This window comes from Pygoscelis adeliae, unplaced genomic scaffold (genome assembly GCF_000699105.1).
Source record: "Pygoscelis adeliae isolate BGI_AS28 unplaced genomic scaffold, ASM69910v1 Scaffold38, whole genome shotgun sequence".
NCBI classification, from domain to species: domain Eukaryota; kingdom Metazoa; phylum Chordata; class Aves; order Sphenisciformes; family Spheniscidae; genus Pygoscelis; species Pygoscelis adeliae.
In genome coordinates, this window is record NW_008825614.1 from 15,340,917 (window position 1) to 15,358,016 (window position 17,100).

Here is a 17,100-nt window from a genome sequence, read left to right on the forward strand (position 1 = left end):
CGTGAAGTCGTATCGAACTAAAGCATAGTTCAGATTAAACCTCATTTTACTGGTATCTTCAAACCTCCTACTGGCACTCAAACTGGTCTGGTTTTAGCCCATTTTTACAGCCTCACGCTGACACCTTAAAAATCTTACTAACCTGATGAAAAGTGCTCCCTAGGCTCTACTTTCTAAACAGTACCAAGCTGCTCATCAGCCCTTACCAAAATAACAGAGAAATAAAGAGTGATCCTCCCCGTGTGAGTTACAGGCTTTGCCCCTGCCTCGCTGAGGCGGCCAACCCTGCTGGCTCGCTCCTGTTCACACAGCCTGCACATGCTCAATAACATCATTGATTTTGTTTGTGCAGGCAGAGAGAATCCAATTTTAAAAAGCCACATTGATTCCCACCCATCAAAAACAGAGCAAGCTGCAGTATTTGCTAAATGGATAGAAAAAGACTGAAGTCAGGGTGGAGGGGTGGGAATAATGTCATTAGCCCGAGCTCATTCTGAAGGACGAAGAATTACAAAAACAGACAATAAAATAGTAACCGTCTGACTTTACATTATTTGTCATAGTTTCTAAATTACAAAAATAGCAATTCAACAACAAGGGAGTGCCCAGGCACAGAGACAAGGGATGCACAACGGAAAGCATCCAAGAGCATGTAGCTGTGATTAGTTGCATTTGGAGCATGAAGACACACACGCACGCACACAGCGTGCAAGAGAGGGCACAGACACAAGAACCGAGAGAGAAGCCCTGCGAGTATCTGCGAGGGTCCTGTCTGCTTTTCAGTTCTTTGTTTTAGCACATTAAACAAACAGAGCCATCACACAGGTCACCGAGGACCTTCCTTCTGCAACTGTGGCCCCAGCTGCACTGCACACAAAAACTATTATTATTCTCTAATGGCTGCACCTTTTGGACAATGATTCAGTGTTTTGGGTTTTTTTTCCTCCTTTTGTGCAGTGCCACTTAGTCTTTCGCTTCATTTTATGTTTTATTCGCACACTCTTGAAATCTTCATGTAGTGACTAAAAATTCATGAGGAAGCCTTAAGTAGGAGCCCCCGCTCCCCCCCTTCTCCTAACCGTAGCGAGCAGCTAAGTAGGTACTGGGCATATATCAGTGCTGCCGCAGCAGTGAGGGGGTGAGAGAAGCTGCAGGTGGGGAGGGAGATGATGCTGCAGCCCTGGGGGTGCTTCCTCATCCCAGATTTAGGACCGTGAGCTACAGACAGTGCAGACATAGGGCATCACGGCTCATTGGGGCCCAGCAAACATATCCCAGAGCACAGACACCCCACACTCGACACGGTGGCTGTGCTTCAGCTCAACACCATGCACCACCCAACCACGAGCCTGCCCACGAGTTGCAGGGCAGTCACTCATCTCTTCAACTTCAGTCTGATGATGTGAACAGGCAAGTGCTCACTAGCATTAGTAAGGCTTTCATAATTGGTCCCAGCTGGTTAGTTGTAACATGCCTTGTTGTTGAGCAACTACCTACTAATGCTGTCAGACATCCCCTGGTTGCATAAGGAGGGTTAGTATCATTATTAATTACGGGCTGCCACCAGCCTGTGTCACACTCTGCAGATAAGAAAGCCTTTAAGCTCCTGGTCAGTCAAGGCCTCGTTGGAAGATCTCGCGCCAGCTTCAAGGAAAGCAAACTCAGACCGTAGCCACAGCAGCCTCTTGCCCTTTCTACCACGCTACGGTTCCCGCAGTGCCTCAGTCTTCTCTCCCCTCTGGGTGCCACAGGGTCCGCTGCCAGGGCCAGCTAGCTGCCAGCCCTCCTGCCACTGCGCCGAGCAGCACGCAGGAACCCTGGCTCACCAGAGAAATGCACTTGTGTGAACATGGGTACATGCAACAAGAGCATAGCATAGCAGATGTTTCAAAGCATCATGAAGAAATGTACCCCAGTGCCCAGCCACGCCACTGACGAAAACCGTGACAGCAGCAGATACAATAGTGTGGCACAGCTTCAAGCATAACCTAAAAGCTATGCAAAGCAATGCTGTATCAAGCAAATGCACCACTCCTGGTGTGGAAGGGAAACACACAACAATTTGGATCTTTTTCAGGAGGCAAAAGCATGGGGGAAACATAATGAAAGTGGCTATTTCACAAGCTGCTTGAGAATACCAATGGCTCTGATGACTTAAAGTTTGCAACCATCCCCACTCCTCCAGCCCTCACTCACCATTCAATTTGATCTGTGTGATACACAAAGTCAGGGGCATTTTCTGCAGAAAAACAAGCAGCATCTCCTTCTTTCTGCCTTGCCATTGGGCTGCCATGACATCCCCCTCGCAAAACTAAGGGCTATAGTTATATTCTGCACACAGGATTCTTACAGGACTTAAAACACCATTTTGAAGGCAGTAATCAGATCTTGTAGCCCCAGGCTAAGCTAAAAGCTGTGTGTGTCTAGGAGCTAGAGCTCCAGGGTTGCTCAAAAGCACAGACCTTGAACTGGAAATGAGTCTCTTCAAATCCCACATAACACCACATTGCAGAATTGGGCTAAGAGGAGTGGTCCACGTGGCTGTATTGACTGTCTAGAGCAACTCTGGCCTTCGCTATCCTCGTCTTTTATCTGAACCAAGCTCTCATGCTCTGGGTTTGCTCCTGCTTCTTCTCTCTCTCCAACTTCTACTTTGGCTGCCCTTCAGAGCCTGAGAAGGGCATCAAGGCTGGCTGCTAGGAAAATGCCCTGACAACTTACAGGTGGGACAAGACACTGCTGCACTTCTCGAGCTGCTGGGGAGAAGCATCTGGCAATTCACCTCTCTGACGAGGAGGCTGAAGGCTTGGGCTCATTCAAGGTCCACGTTAACAGGACACTCTCCACCAAAGTGGGGGGGCTGTCAACTGTGTCTCGATACCCAGCTGCCAAATGCTGCAGATTGATCCTTTTTCTAAGATGTGAGCTATCTCCCCGTGCATGCCCAATGCCTCCAATAACCACACAGGAACAGCAAATACACTGCAACACTTCATACCCATTACTACCATTCCTCATTTTAGTGTAGCAATTCAAGACATGCTTTAATGTTACCCATGCCTCTGGAAGCCAAGAGGGCCATTCACATAAGCTTAAGCTTAGTTTCTTTTGCTAGATCATAGGTACTGATGCTGGAAGGTAATTCTCTAAAGCCAACGTAAATGTTTCAAGTTTATTCCCAAAAGATTTATGTAGACATAAATATACAGATTAAAAACAAGCAAGACTTTGGGGGCTTTTTATTACCTTCTAAAGTAGCCAGGCACATGGATATTTTATCTCTCTTTTGTATCTGCTTTCTTCCAACTGCATAGTTCAGAGACTTCATACAGATCAGAGGCAAAGTTCAGACTAGCACTGACAATGTCATTAAAAAAAAAAAAAAAAAGAGAATTGTGTTTTCTTATGTTCTCTGCTCTTTTATTGCTATTTTCAAAATGAAGAACAGACCCTATCAAAGTGCTACGGGCTGAAAACATAACTCTAAATGATACAGGAAATCCAGCTTTGTGCCAATCCATTTTTATCATCTGTGGCCATAACAAAGCTGAGAACAAGAGCTAAACAATAGAGAAGAAAAGAATAATTTCAACATAATTTTTTTGCTGAAAGTAACATCAGTGACAATAACAAGAATCCATTCAAGAGACAGAATGTTATCTTCCAAGCCAGTTAACATGCCTTCCTTTCTCTCACTTACTATACATCTTACACATCAAGCTGTATTTTGGCCTCACTTGCAAAGGAATACATTTGGAGCCGCCACATCTCCGTACACATATCGGCATTGCTAAGCAGAACCTAGTCCATGCTACCTTTCCCTTCCCTGGTCCCTCATGCACCTGCCAAGAGGAGATAGGTTATCAAACAAGCCTCCAGAAAAGCATTTCCAGAAACAACAACATGGCTATCTTCTGCTTTTGCTCATGCAACCCTTCAGAATCCGTTCCAATAATTTAAGTTGCTAACAATGGCAGGAGCTGTATTTTTGACAACTACAGGGATGAGATCGCTTAGGTATGCTTTTATTTTTGATACAGGCCTTCACCATTACTTCCTTTTACCTGCTGAGATCAACTAGCAGTATTTCATCATTAACTTCTTAGCATAGTAATCAGGAAATTCAGCTAGCCTCAGCTGAACCTGTTTACCTTTTAGATTTCATCTGTCCCTCTTAATATAGTTGTGAGCATCAAAGAAATACTCCATTTTCCTCTTGGGTGATTATTCTCTGTTTGCAGTCTCCCACTGGCAAGTAAAACACTCTTAAACAAAATAAATTGAAACTTTTTTTAAGCCATCGGACACTTCTTCCACCCCACCACCCTGGACTTTCTTTTGAGTGTACAGCTCTGCATGGAAGCAACTAGTTGAAACACGAATTCTTACCATGATGGATCTGAAAAAGGCCATCAGCTTTCCTTCTGCATGCCAGCCGTCACATTAACGTGCGTGCTAGCCCTCATGGTCACGTGTACCATAATACTCTCTATTACCCTTTTGTTCAAGAGCCTCAGCCACAAAAATCTTTGTGCGTTAGGTGCTGTAAATACAGCCCCACTTCAGAAAACAGGGCATCTGAGGAGAACAGCATAAAGGTAAACAGCGACAGACACCTACAGCTAGACTGGAGAATACGTGGAGAAAACACGGTGTTGCTCAGCAGTATTACCACAAGTGATCTAATCATACAATCTGCAGTTAAAACACAACTCATTACAGTACTGCTCCTCCTGTTGTCAAGTTAACTGAAGCATTGCTAACTTTTGCTTGTCTGCCTTTACATGAGCACGAGCATCAGCTGCTGGAACAGACGATTCTCCTTCTCCTCTGAAGGCTTCAGCTGGTGAGCTTCCTGGGCTCAGGAGCTGCACAAGTCACCAGAGTTATCTGAAAACTGCCCCAAGTCTCCCACAAAGGTAGGAGTTCAGTGATGACACTACAAAACTTTCGGCACTTTTCATGTCTCATTAGGCCTGGGGTACTATGCTCACACTTAAGAACTTGTTTCAAACCAGCTAGGAACGGCAGTGGTTGGCAAAAAGAAAAATAATCACAAAGAGTTAACCCAACTCTTTGAACCGTAGAGTTTTTGATTCAGAGTCACTTCAGTTAGATTCAAGCCAAATCCCACACATCTACCCTGCCTCTGCCCCTGAGCGGGAGCCTTTGGAGACAAGCAGTAGGTTTGGTAGTGGGTAGAAGTCTGCTACTCCCTGGCTAATGTAAACCAGCAGATGCAGGGACGGAGGGGACAGAACCTGAACGTGTACCCAAGCACCGATCCCATGCAGTCACAGCAAAATAAAGGCAAAACCTGTCAGCACAAAATAACTCATGTCTGTACAAGTAAAACAATGTCTGTGATTACTTCTGTCCTTCAATAAGTAGAAGACAGAGGTCAAGCTGCCATTCAGGGACTCACAGGCTACTTTCCAGCCCACTGCAGGAGAAGCACGCTGTCCTGTTTAGAAATCGGCTACCTCTGGTTTTGAAGTCTCCAGATAGTGAGAAGGATGAAATCTCATCTTTTTTTCTCCCACATGCTTCCTTATATGGGGAACAGCAACTTCCAGGTAGCCTTCACCTGTAAGACAATTTTTCCTCTGCCCTTCCCCTCTCTCAGTTCCTAGAGCCACTTCCCTTCTATTTATTCCTCTTAGAACTGAAAATTTCTCACAGTATATATATGCATGCCTCTCTTCTGCCTTTTTTTTTCCCCCTTCTCAAGCACCACAGACTAACCGTGGTATGACCTGGCCTAAAAGGCAAAGGACATTTCCTTGACCTTCCTCCTTAAACAGGTAACAGCTGTGGCTCTAACTCAGCTTAAGTCAGGCCACAAGATTAGTGTTTTTCAAGCAAGATAACCACTCTCAACTGCTTGAGAGTTGCTCCTTTTCCCCAGCACGACCTGGAGAAGGAGGCAGCTACTGAGCCCCCATCTGAGAATTAGGTGCCTTTACATTAGCTTAGGCTAATTTGAAGCATCAGTGCAACAAGTGGCTTGAGAAGTTAAGACAGAAACTTTGGGGACTCAAATCACAGCATTCAGGGGTCTGAAACTATACTAGTCGTAGCATCTTTAGGTAATTTCTCTCTTCTGGTAATGACTCATTCGTTTATAAACCAACGTCAGTCACTTTTCTAACCTTAATGCCAATAAGTAGCAGAGCAGAAACACTTTCCAATCAGAAAATGCTCTTCAGTGTAATACAGCTTTTCAGTCCCACTGTGCTGGGGCCTAAAACTTGTGAACCTAATGAATGCACAGACGTACACAGTAAGCTTCCTCCGTGTTACACTTAAATCTCTTGCCTGCAGTGAGCAAACGTACAGGGGGAGGCAAAAACCTGATAGGATTTAAATATGTGGTACTTGAGCAAAGCATCCCTGAAATCCTGTGCAAACTGTGTTGCTAATGCCGCTTTTTCATATTCAGAAGTGCGGATGATGAATCTCACTACTTGTAATTCTTATTTTCACACTTGGAGCACCGATCTCATGCCAACAGCCCCTCACCTCGTTCTGCTTCTCACCAGCCACTACTGCCATTAGCCAGCTACTGCCCTGACCCAAACAAGTGTTGAAATAAGCAGAGAGGGACATAGAAAATCACATTCCAGTATGTGACTGCAGTGCCTTCTCCTTCATTGACTACCTATTGCTGGAGTAACGTCCGTGGGTCACCACACCACTGTTCCTATGAGCAGCTGCTGCTGCTCTGTCATCCGAGCTGAAAAAAACAGAGCACCCTTTCCCCTGCTCCGTTTCCTTTGCACTTGGTGAGGAAGCAACTTGAGTGGGAGGAGAGAAAGGAGAGCAAACACAAAACCACAGAAGCAAGCAACGAGGAGCAGAGACCAAACTTTATGTCTCTCATATACATGCAAACAGCAAACTCAGATTGCAGCCGGCCCTTGTTCTAGCCCTGCTAATTGTACCGTCACTCACAAGTATCGCTGCAGAAGCAACTGCTTGTCACCATACTGAGCTAGGTCATTTCCCAGACCGTGCTCTGAGCACAGGTATCCTTAGCAAAAGACAGTATGTCTTTTATGTACTACCGAGGTGGATTCTCAAGCGCTACAGCCAATAGCTGCAATAGGAGGGTTTTGATTTCTCTTAGGTAAATAGCTCTTTTTAAGTAAAACAAGCTAGCCATTTGTAGCTGTTTCAGACCTGCCCTGGTACAGTAAATACGAGAGTGACCTTGATTTTTCACATCATTTCACCAGGCTGCAGCCTTAAAGGGACTTACTGTGCTTATAAAGCTTGAGAGAAGAAAAATAGATAGCAGGAAATCCTGTGACAGGCTTGTTTTGGTGATCACGTAAGAGAGGTGGTAGCAAGAGAAAAAAAAACCCACCAAAAAACCCTAAATAGAAGAACACCTGTGGCCAACCTGCAAGTGGGGAGACTGGGACTTCCAAGCCTCTCACTGATCCTCCTGGCATTACCAAAACGACTCTGGCAGCGAGTCATAGATAAGGTAGGGATTAGTTTAGGATTCCGCGCTGGATTTTTAAAAAAATAAAAGCTCATGGATGTTTATGTCAGGAGTACCCAGATGACTTCAGGTAGCAGCACGCAGACAGGTAATGGAGTGTATTTGCTCGCTGCCTCCTCTCTGCAAGCCCTCTCGAAAGCATGCGGGAACTCCAGCTCGGCCGCATTTGAAGCATATTTGTTTCCCAACCAGGAAGTGTTGCTTTTCGGGGAGGTCAGCCCCAGGCCTGGGACTGCATGGCACTGGGTGGTGTGAATGCCCACAGAGGGAAGGTGTGCTTAAATGGGAAAGTTATGGGGGAGCGGGGGTGGAGCGGAAGGGGGAAGAGGAGTGCTCTTTCTCCACAATCGTGTCCCTCCGGAGCTGATGTGGAGAAGGGTGAGGTGAGCTGCCCCAGCGTGGGCAGAACACCTGTGTCAGAGCTGGTGGTTGACCACTGAGCCCTGGTCAGCAGCCCTGCTGTCGCAGCTTTGCTCCTGCTCCTGCTCCCTGCCTGCACAGTACCGCCCGGGCCACGGGCAGGGCCACTGAGCGTGATTGGGGCTGCTTGCATCCAGAGGGCTGCCTTTCCCTCCGTGGGGATCATTGACATGCTTGAAAGCAGGAGCAGCCTTGGGAAAACGCTCTTTTTTTTAAAGGAAATTTGCATTTACCTTCTTTTCAACTGCCATTTTCCTAAAAAAGGGACCTTTGTTTAGCAGTTCACCTGCTCCCGGTGCTCATCCCCTCACCTGAGACCATCATCCTGCCGCTTGCATTGGTCGCACTGGCAATCCTATCCCCTTTCCACATCCCCTGCTAATGGGAGACTGTAATTTCAAGCGGGGAAGAGAAACAGCTGGAAATTAGGAACTCCTAAGAAACAAATACTCTTTTTCACACAAGTATCTATCTCTAACAGTGACGAACAGAGAAGCAATGTGGGAACGACAGGGTATGGTTAACAGGTGGCCCAAAGCCCAGATTTCAGGGTGCTCTTAGGGTCTCCGGTTGTTCCAACAATTAACGGTGAGTGTGGCAGCCAAAAATAATTTTATTTTATTATTATTATTTGTAATCTGTGCTTAGTGGGACTTTGCCAACTGGTTCCCTGTGGTGTTTTACCTCATTGGACTATGGCAGAGGTTTTGCAACTCCAGCTGACTGGTGAGGACCAGAGCCTCTCACCCATGGGGTGGCACCAGCTGATGGAAAACCAGTGCTCCTGCCCTGGTACCTGCCTCTGGCTGCCTTTCACATACTTGTCTCTGATCCACAGCACCCCGAATGGATTGGGCCCTGCCCGTGGACACCCAGGTTCCTTCCTTTCCAGCCACCAAGACAAAACTGAAATCTGCAGCAGGAAAAAAAAAAAATTACTGTTGGTCCCCCGTCTTTGCTGTATAGGAGCTGTTTTGGGAGAGGGGACAGAAGGGACTGGCCCAGCACTCAGTTGAGATATTTGATTTTTCCACCACTCAGACATGGATGGGTCAAAAGGAAGCAGCACAAGACTTCTCCCCCTCCTCGGGCTATCAGCAACTTCTCTTTGCTGGGGAAAGCCTCCCTGTCAGCTTCCTTGCAAACAGCCCTTTGTTACAAATATTCTTGGGCCTGGAGGCACACAACTCGGCATATTTTATACACTTGGTTAATAAATAAACAAAGCCCTCCTGTGACAGCCTTTCCGACTCCGCACAGGGACGCAGGGCTCCTCTCGGAGCGAGGCCAGCATCACGTGCTGGAGCCGAGCAGGGAGATGCTGCGGCATCACAGGGAAAGGAGCAGATCGCTAACTTTGACAAGGTAGAGGAGGAGCTGGCATGTCTGTTCAGAGCAAAATAAAAAACACCTAAGGAAATGGTAAGAAGGTTTCAGCAGAGAAATCCCTAGAGAGACCCCAGTCTGAAGAGATTGTTCAGGCTGAAATATAGGGTTTTCAGTTTTAAATTAGACCCCAGAAAGGGAGTTATTTTGGAATATACAGTGTGTATCTTCTGTTGGATGCACCACAGGCACAACGCTGGTTAACCATCCGTGCTCCGGGGTGATTTATACACAAAGGAACTTGGCAAAGAAATATCTTTGCTTGAGTTTTGTAAAACCAAAAACTAACCTGGCCTGACTATCACACAGATGGGCCAAAGCCAAAAGCTTTCAGCTGAATGGCTGCTTCCTTCTAAGACTTGGTGGTCTGGATACAATGAAACCGAGATTCAATTAATCTTGGTGTTGGTTTTGCAAAAAAGAATTCTGCTGAATTTTGGTTCTGAAAAAAACAACTCCAAACTCCAAATGTCCTTGGGAAAGAAATGAAGAACTGCTTAAAATAGTATAGCTTGAAGTCTGCTTTCCTCCACAAAGTCGTCCACAACGTATTGCCTGTTCTGCGAGCCTGTAGTCCTACCAGGAGTGATCATCACCAAGTGAAACCAAGCCTAGACTTCAGCAATGAACTTGGTGGTTTTGCTCCAGTCCCCAGAAGAAACATTCCTCCTCAAACCATCTAGCTATCCTGCTTTTTACTTTTGAGAGACAGAGTCAGTAAAGCGGTGAATGTTGCAGCTAGGATTGAAACAGACTGGCAGAGCCATGAGGCTCCCACAGCTGCAAAAGCAGTCAGGTCTGAGATAGAGACATTTCTGCAAGTCCGGAATGGCAGAAGATTTTGAAATGTAAGTGCCCTGACATTGTTATACAAGGACGTAACAAATGCCAATTCACCGAGTAAACTAATAAGCACAGCCTATCCCTGCTGCCATTACTACTGCCTCATTTAAAGGGCAGTTTTGGCCAGAATGACGCGTGCTCTGAGTCACACAATGGGGAAGAGGTCGTGACACTGCCCGGTAATCTACCTTGCTTTGGCTCCCTGTCAGCATGGCTAGAGGACCGATACCTGTCATGGCACGATGTCCACATGTGACTAGACGGATCCAGTTTAGTCCCCTGCATCCCTCAGGACCCACACTCACCCAGCTAAGCATGTACAGCCAGTTAAAAAACACACCTGCACACGGCCTCACTATATACGCCGTATGGGCAGCTGACAACATGCACGTAGGCCTTTATGCCTGCCTATATTCCTGCAGTGTCTGAAACTAGACTGATAAACACCTCTTCAAACTGATACTCAGCTTCATTCTCTGTTATCCAAACATTTCATCAAAGGCCGCTTACCAACAAGCAGACATCAAACCATGGCCAGACACGCCACATACCAAAGCCTTTTGAAAACAAGGCACCAAAACGACATTTATCCCTTAATATGCAGGGGTGACAGACATTATTTTATATCTGCAATATTCTGCAAATTCTGAAAGACTTAAATCTTGTAAGGTGATTATGCCATTAATTAGTGAAACGCACTCATCCCTGGGGTGCAACACAGCAGCTATTTCAGCTGAGCAGCAAAGAAAAGCCAAGAGGGCAAGATAGCTTGGTGGTAGTGCCCCAAGGAGAAGCTCTCCTGCTCCGAGCGTCCTAGCACTGTCAGCCCACGCTAGGGAACCACTCTGGTTCCAGCAAGGGAGGACCACAGATCTACCCACTACCCCAACCACCCCCTCTCCCAAAGGGTACTACCCCATCTTCCACCTGGGTGCATGAATGTGGGCTCTAACAGAGGGGGCATCTGTTGCAGCCTGAGCCCTGCATTTCTCAGGATGCGGGTTTTCCTGGGAAGCTGTTCATACATGGATTATCAACCCAGAAGGGATCTCGCTGGACATTCATCCCTCTGACCTCCTGCAAAATGGAGATCACAAAGCCTACCTCAATGACCTCCCCTTCAAAGTGCAGCATAAAAAAGAAAAGGAAAAAATAAAATCCCATGAAGATACCCCGTGACACAGCGGCTGTTGCGACTTGTTGATCGGTTGCTCTGTGAACAGGGCTTCATTTCTAGCCTAAGCATGTCTGGCTAAAACTGCCAGCTGCAAAGCCCCACTCCTGCACCGCGAGCTGGGCAGAGCAGCCCTCCATCGGCAGCTTTTCTTCCTCACACAGGCACCTCCAGACCATGGCTGCATCACCACATAGCTCCATGAAGGGTCACTGATCAGGCCCAGGCCGACTCAGCTAGTGATAAGTGACAAGACGAAGGACTACGGTGACTGGGGGGCAGGCTGGGACCACTGTCCCAAACAAGGGGGAACGCTTGGATGGCCACTAGCCAGGTCCTACATGCGCAGGCTATGGATGCTACATGAGAAACACTTTGTACCACAGTGAGTTTTGCACCACAGGCTGAAGATGGGTGGGAGGAAGCTCTTCACAGCACTCCCCCTTTTAGATGACAACTCTGACCACAGTACTGACAAAATCTCTGGCTTGGCTGGAACACCAGTGCAAGGAGTGGCCAATGAAATCGGGACAGGGCGGGAAAGCCCCTGCGCAGCCCACCACCGCTGGTGGGGAGCAGGGGGAGCAATGTGAGTGCGACAGCGCCAGAGCTGCGCAGCCATCGGGGCCAGGGCAGATGAACAACGCGCTGGTGCAGGCCTGGTGGGCGAGAGGACCCTGCCCCTGGTTCCCAGTCTGCTCTGGGGTCATTCCCCTTTAGTAAAGGACTCAGGGCCTTAAGCTCTCACAATGGCCGCGATGCCCTTTGTCATTTCGGTGCGGAGCCAGTGGCAGGGCCCAGCATACGCCCTGTCCCCGCACCCCGCCAGGCTCTGGCTAGTGCTTGTGCCCTTCACCAGAGGCGCAGGCCTGAGGCAGGCACCGGGGATGTGACGGCGCTGCCCTCCCAGAAAGGGACTCTGGGTGGCGAGGGGGACTTCCTGCAAGGCCCACCTTAGCCTGGCGTGTCGTGCCTCTCTCGGGCCCCTCTACAGTCAGGACCTCCAGATTTTTCTCCTTCCAGATCCTTCCGGAGAGCACTGTCTTAGCCTGAAAAATTTCCCTGGTGGGACAGAAAGTTCCTGATGTTGGGGCGCCCAGTGAGGGCCCCCGAGCTGTGCCAGCAGCGCCATACCAAGTCCGTTCCTCTCACAAGAAACTGGGCTGAGGGATCCAGTTCATCTTCAGGCCACGTTACATGGCAGCAACGGCAGATTGCTCCCGTAAAGTCTGCAAGCAGCCCTGAGACTGTCTTAGCTTATGCTGCACTATGCATATATGGGCCAAGAAAGAGCAGGGAGTTTGTTTCAAGACAATTCCGTCTTCCACCTTGAGAAGAAAACAGGCCTATCATTTATAGGAAGAGGAAAGGCCTTATATTGCTCTGAGAATGAGCAGGATCCCACACAACTTTCCTCACTTGAAAGGATTTGGCCATCACATTCTTGATAGTAGTGTTAACAAAAAAAAAAAAAAAAGAGGGAAAGGAAAAAACAATGTTAATAAAATATGGGGACGACCTGGGAATTTGCTCTCAAAAGCCCAGGATAAAAAAACCTCCAGCTGAGAGCTGACCTCTACATTATATCCCCAGCGCTCTGCCTCGTCTTTCCTTAAATGCATGGGGCACAGGGCTTCTGTCAGTTCTTTGGCATGCCTGCTTAAAGTCTGAGAGGTTTTACTCTGAGGAAGTTTTTCCTTCATGTTCAGCTTAAACGTGCCATTTCTTGAAGTCATTCCCTTGTCTTTTATACTCTAGCAAGCAAAACAAGTGTAAATAAAATGGAAGACACATGAAATCTTTATAAAGCCCTGTGTTTCCCCTAGCATGAGAGTTCCTTCTCTTTGGAGTGGAATGGGTCTTTACTCTGTGCTGTATTTTTCCCCATCAGAAAATGAAGAAGAATATAAATTTTCCTCATGACTTGAATTTAGCTTCATCAGCAGCCCCCTGCTGATGTAATTCAACCCAACAAGATTTTTCTTTTTCTTTTTCTTATTTTTTTCCCCGGTGAGCTGCTGCCCCTTTTCCCCTCCTCCCATCAATTCAGGCATAGAAAACAAGGGAGGAATTAGACAGATAGAACTTATTATCTAATAAGCTGCAACTTCAGACCTGGCAGGAATAACATTTAAAATATAAAAAGCAAATTTTATCAAGCCTTCTCCTCCCCAGAGACTGCCACAAAAATATTCCTTGTTTGTCGCTGAGAATGAACCATTTTTTTCTTTCATTTCTGCTTTCTGTCACATATTTCACTTTGGCTGCCCCTTCTGTCTTTCAGCTAGGGACCTAGGCTGCTAATGCAGAATCACAGATAACTCAACAACAAAATGCCTGTATTATCTTTTTTTTTTTTTCTTCTAGTCTGCCAGGTAATTGCAACCCTAAAAGCTTTTGCATATTTACCACAGAAACATGTCTCTCCTGGAGGATGGGACTGTCATCAGGTAGAATATTTCATTTAACAAGCCTCTTCTGAGGTATAAACTAGTGTTGGGGATTTTTTTCTGTCCTCCTTCAGAGCAAAGGACAAGCAGATAAAAATCAGCTGCTTCGGTGCTACACTGTCAAAGTTCCTGTTCCTGTGAAAATTAACTCTTCCCAAGCTCAGAGCTCCGGTGAACTTTGCCACTGTGATGTTCATGAAGGAAAAGGGTCTGTTATCAACTCATGTTGTTTTTCTGTCCACAGTCCTCCCCATGTATAAGACAGATTTCCTTCCTATTTACAAACAGAGCAACTACTCTGCTTTTCTGTAACCCATCTGATGAGCTGTGGCTGCTGCCAGGACTGATTTTCATTAAATCAGTCATCAAGAAGGATCACATTTTCCCTCTTCGCCCTGTTTCACAGAATTACAACAAAAATGTGGCCTGAACATTTCTAAATTCAGCTGTCATCTACAGACAAATTCTCTTTTTCCCCCCACTATTTTCCCCCACCCCTGAGGTAGCAGTAGAATTGCTTTTCTTGGTCCTTGGGATGTTGAATCAATCTGACTGGTACCAAAGAGAGGGTCTGAGGAGAACATCTACAGAAAGACTTTGTGTCTTGGAGTCAAGACAGAGGGAGAGGATGACCTTCCAGGGGTTATGAAAAGAGGCTGCTTTGCTGAAACTGTTTAACAGACTGAAGAGGGATATAGCTGGTTCACACGTTTCGCTTTGGGCACGCCTACACAGAGGTCAGAACTCCATCCTAGCACATAACATACCCGTAGTTAAAAGCACTGTGAGTGGGAATCGACTGTCCATGACAGGTCCTCAGTCCAACACCAAACTACTGACAGTACTGATTCATCCCTACCAACAGCTTCCCACATGGAGAAAGGTGTTTCCAGCCTGGCCAAGCTGCCTGCTCACCTGGAGCAGAGCCAACAGGAGCCAGCCAGAATACCCCCGTTGACTCTAGCAAGCTCTGCAGCCTGTGTGAAAACCACACCTTGTCAAAGCATCTTCTGCATCCATACAGTTTTCCTGTGGGCCAACCTTATTCTTGTAAAGTCCCTGGTTTCACGTATGAATGAAGACTGGAAGACACAGTTGAAATATGGATTGATTGTTTACGTTAAGGTCTTTCTGAAATCAAGAACCTACTTGTATTGACTTGGAAAGGAAATGTGGACTCTCCAGATCCATCCCCTCTTCTAGAAACAGTCCCAGAGAGAATGAAGTACTGACAGAGGTGAAAGGATTTCTAAATTGTAACTGGCAAACTCTGTTTTTACTACATTTTATGGTTATTTACAAATTTACAATGGTTTTCAGTGCAAGTAAACTGTAAGAGGTTAGGATACCATTTTTTCTATCACCAACAAGCCATTCTAAGAGCCATCCCAGTTTAGGATTAAGGGATGACTCTCATTCATTTACAGGAATGTAAGAAAATTCCCATAGGTAAAATATTTCTCCTAGTAACGTTACATAAGCCCGGTCTCTTACCTGTAATATCTGGATTGAAGGTAGGTAGAACACACAGCTTTAGACACATGGCTAGCTGAACCAAAGTCTATGACCTTGACCCTATATGGCTGTCGGGATGGGTCTACCAACATGATGTTCTCTGGTTTGAGATCAGCATGAATCAGTCCCAGGCTTTTCAGCTTCATTAGGGCAGTTGCTACCTGCTGGAGAATTGGTCGAATGTACTTAAGGGGCAAGGGACTGAATTTGTTTTGCTTTAGGAAATCATAAAGGTTCTGCTCCAACATTTCAAAGACCAAGCACGTGTGATTCTTGTGCTGGAAGCACTCGTATGCACGGACAAAGTTGTAGTCATCCGCACTTTCTGTGCTCAGCCGAGCCAGGATGCTCACTTCAATCTGGCCTTGCCGGGCATAGGAAGGATGGTTCTTCAGGATCTTGATAGCCACAATCTCATTAGTGCCACGTTTCCAGCATTTGACTACTTGTCCAAAGGTTCCACGGCCAAGAAACTCTAACACTTCATACGTGTTGGTCATGGAACACAGCACCTCATGTTGCACCAGCTGGTAATCCCCTTCGCTGTTGGAGCCACTGTTTTTGGAGGTGGCCGTGGAGGTGGTGGCAGTGGCTACAGTGGCCCCACTGGCATTGTTCTGAATCATTGGTGGATGCTCTTCGATGATCTGCACGCTGCTTGTGTTCTCGATCTCCTCACTCTTGCGCTTAAGTCCACATTTTTGGTAGGTGTCCAGAAGGCTCACAGTGCTGCGACGCATCAGGTTGTGTGGCCCGCCCAGTGTTTGCCCAGACACTGCAACCACACCAGAAGTGCTGTTGGCGGATGTCACCACGATGTGCCCCGTGCTTGCTGGGAAGATGATGGTCTGTTCGTAAGGGATGCTCGGATTGGGGATCTGGAGGGAGGCGTTGACGGCTGCTGCAGCGGCTGCTTGGGAGGACTGCACGTTCTTGCTCTGGCTGTAGACTTTGCTGTGTGTGCCGTACCCAGTCATATCCCAGTTCGAACTCGGCTCCACTTTCAGTTTCTTCACGCTACAGAAGGCACTTGACTGAAGGGTGTGAGGAGAGAAAACTTGCACATGCGAGGCCATACCTGCAATACAACATCAGAGTGAAACCACAGTGTCAAGATGCCTTCCCCAGCTTTTTTCATTTGTTCAGTGGCAGGAAGGGAAAATGGGATACAGACTTCAGATACAGCCCAAGCACACACCCAAAAATCAAGTTCTTCCAGAAATATGTATTCAACACAAATAAAATATTATGCTCTAAAGTAAGTCATTACCCCTGATTGAACTGTACTGACAACAACCAAGATTCCTGCTCTCTTGCTCTCCCCCTTCTCATTTTTAGTAACAGGAATGTAAATGTTATTTTTACCTCCTCTGCCTAAAGAGACTCCTATTCCCATTGTCTCCAGGAATATATCTAGCTCTCAGGAAGAACTGATGTCAAATACTGCAAAGTATTCTGCCTATGGAGGCCAAATCTCAAATCCTCAGGCTCATCCTATATTAAACAGTTTGGTGGATCTGACTTAAGCCCTCTGTTTATTCCCATAAAACCACAGTGTAGCTTCTGGCCTGCAGAGAGCCAGGATAGGACCAGGAGATGATACACCGTGACAAAATGGAGGTGCATGGACAAAGTGGAGGAGCCAGCACAGAAGCAGCAGATGATGTTTCAGGTTGCTTGCCAAGTCTGCATGTGGGAATCGTGCACAATGCTGGTCTATGCTCAGGGACACTGGAGATGTGAGTTACACAACGTGAGCTTCGCTGCGTGCTCTCAGTTCTCCCAGATCTATAAAATTGTGT

General features: G+C 46.8%; 1 protein-coding gene across 1 annotated transcript in view; it reads right to left on the reverse strand.

The window, feature by feature from the left end:
* The window catches only part of HIPK2 (homeodomain interacting protein kinase 2), an 89,629-nt gene extending 73,253 nt beyond the window's left edge, over positions 1–16,376 (reverse strand). Inside the window, exon 1 of the mRNA XM_009333049.1 lies at positions 15,278–16,376. Coding sequence (XP_009331324.1) covers positions 15,278–16,374 — 1,097 coding nt within the window. The 5' untranslated portion in view covers positions 16,375–16,376. The remainder of the gene's footprint in view (positions 1–15,277) is intronic.
* Between the last annotated feature and the right edge of the window lie 724 nt (positions 16,377–17,100).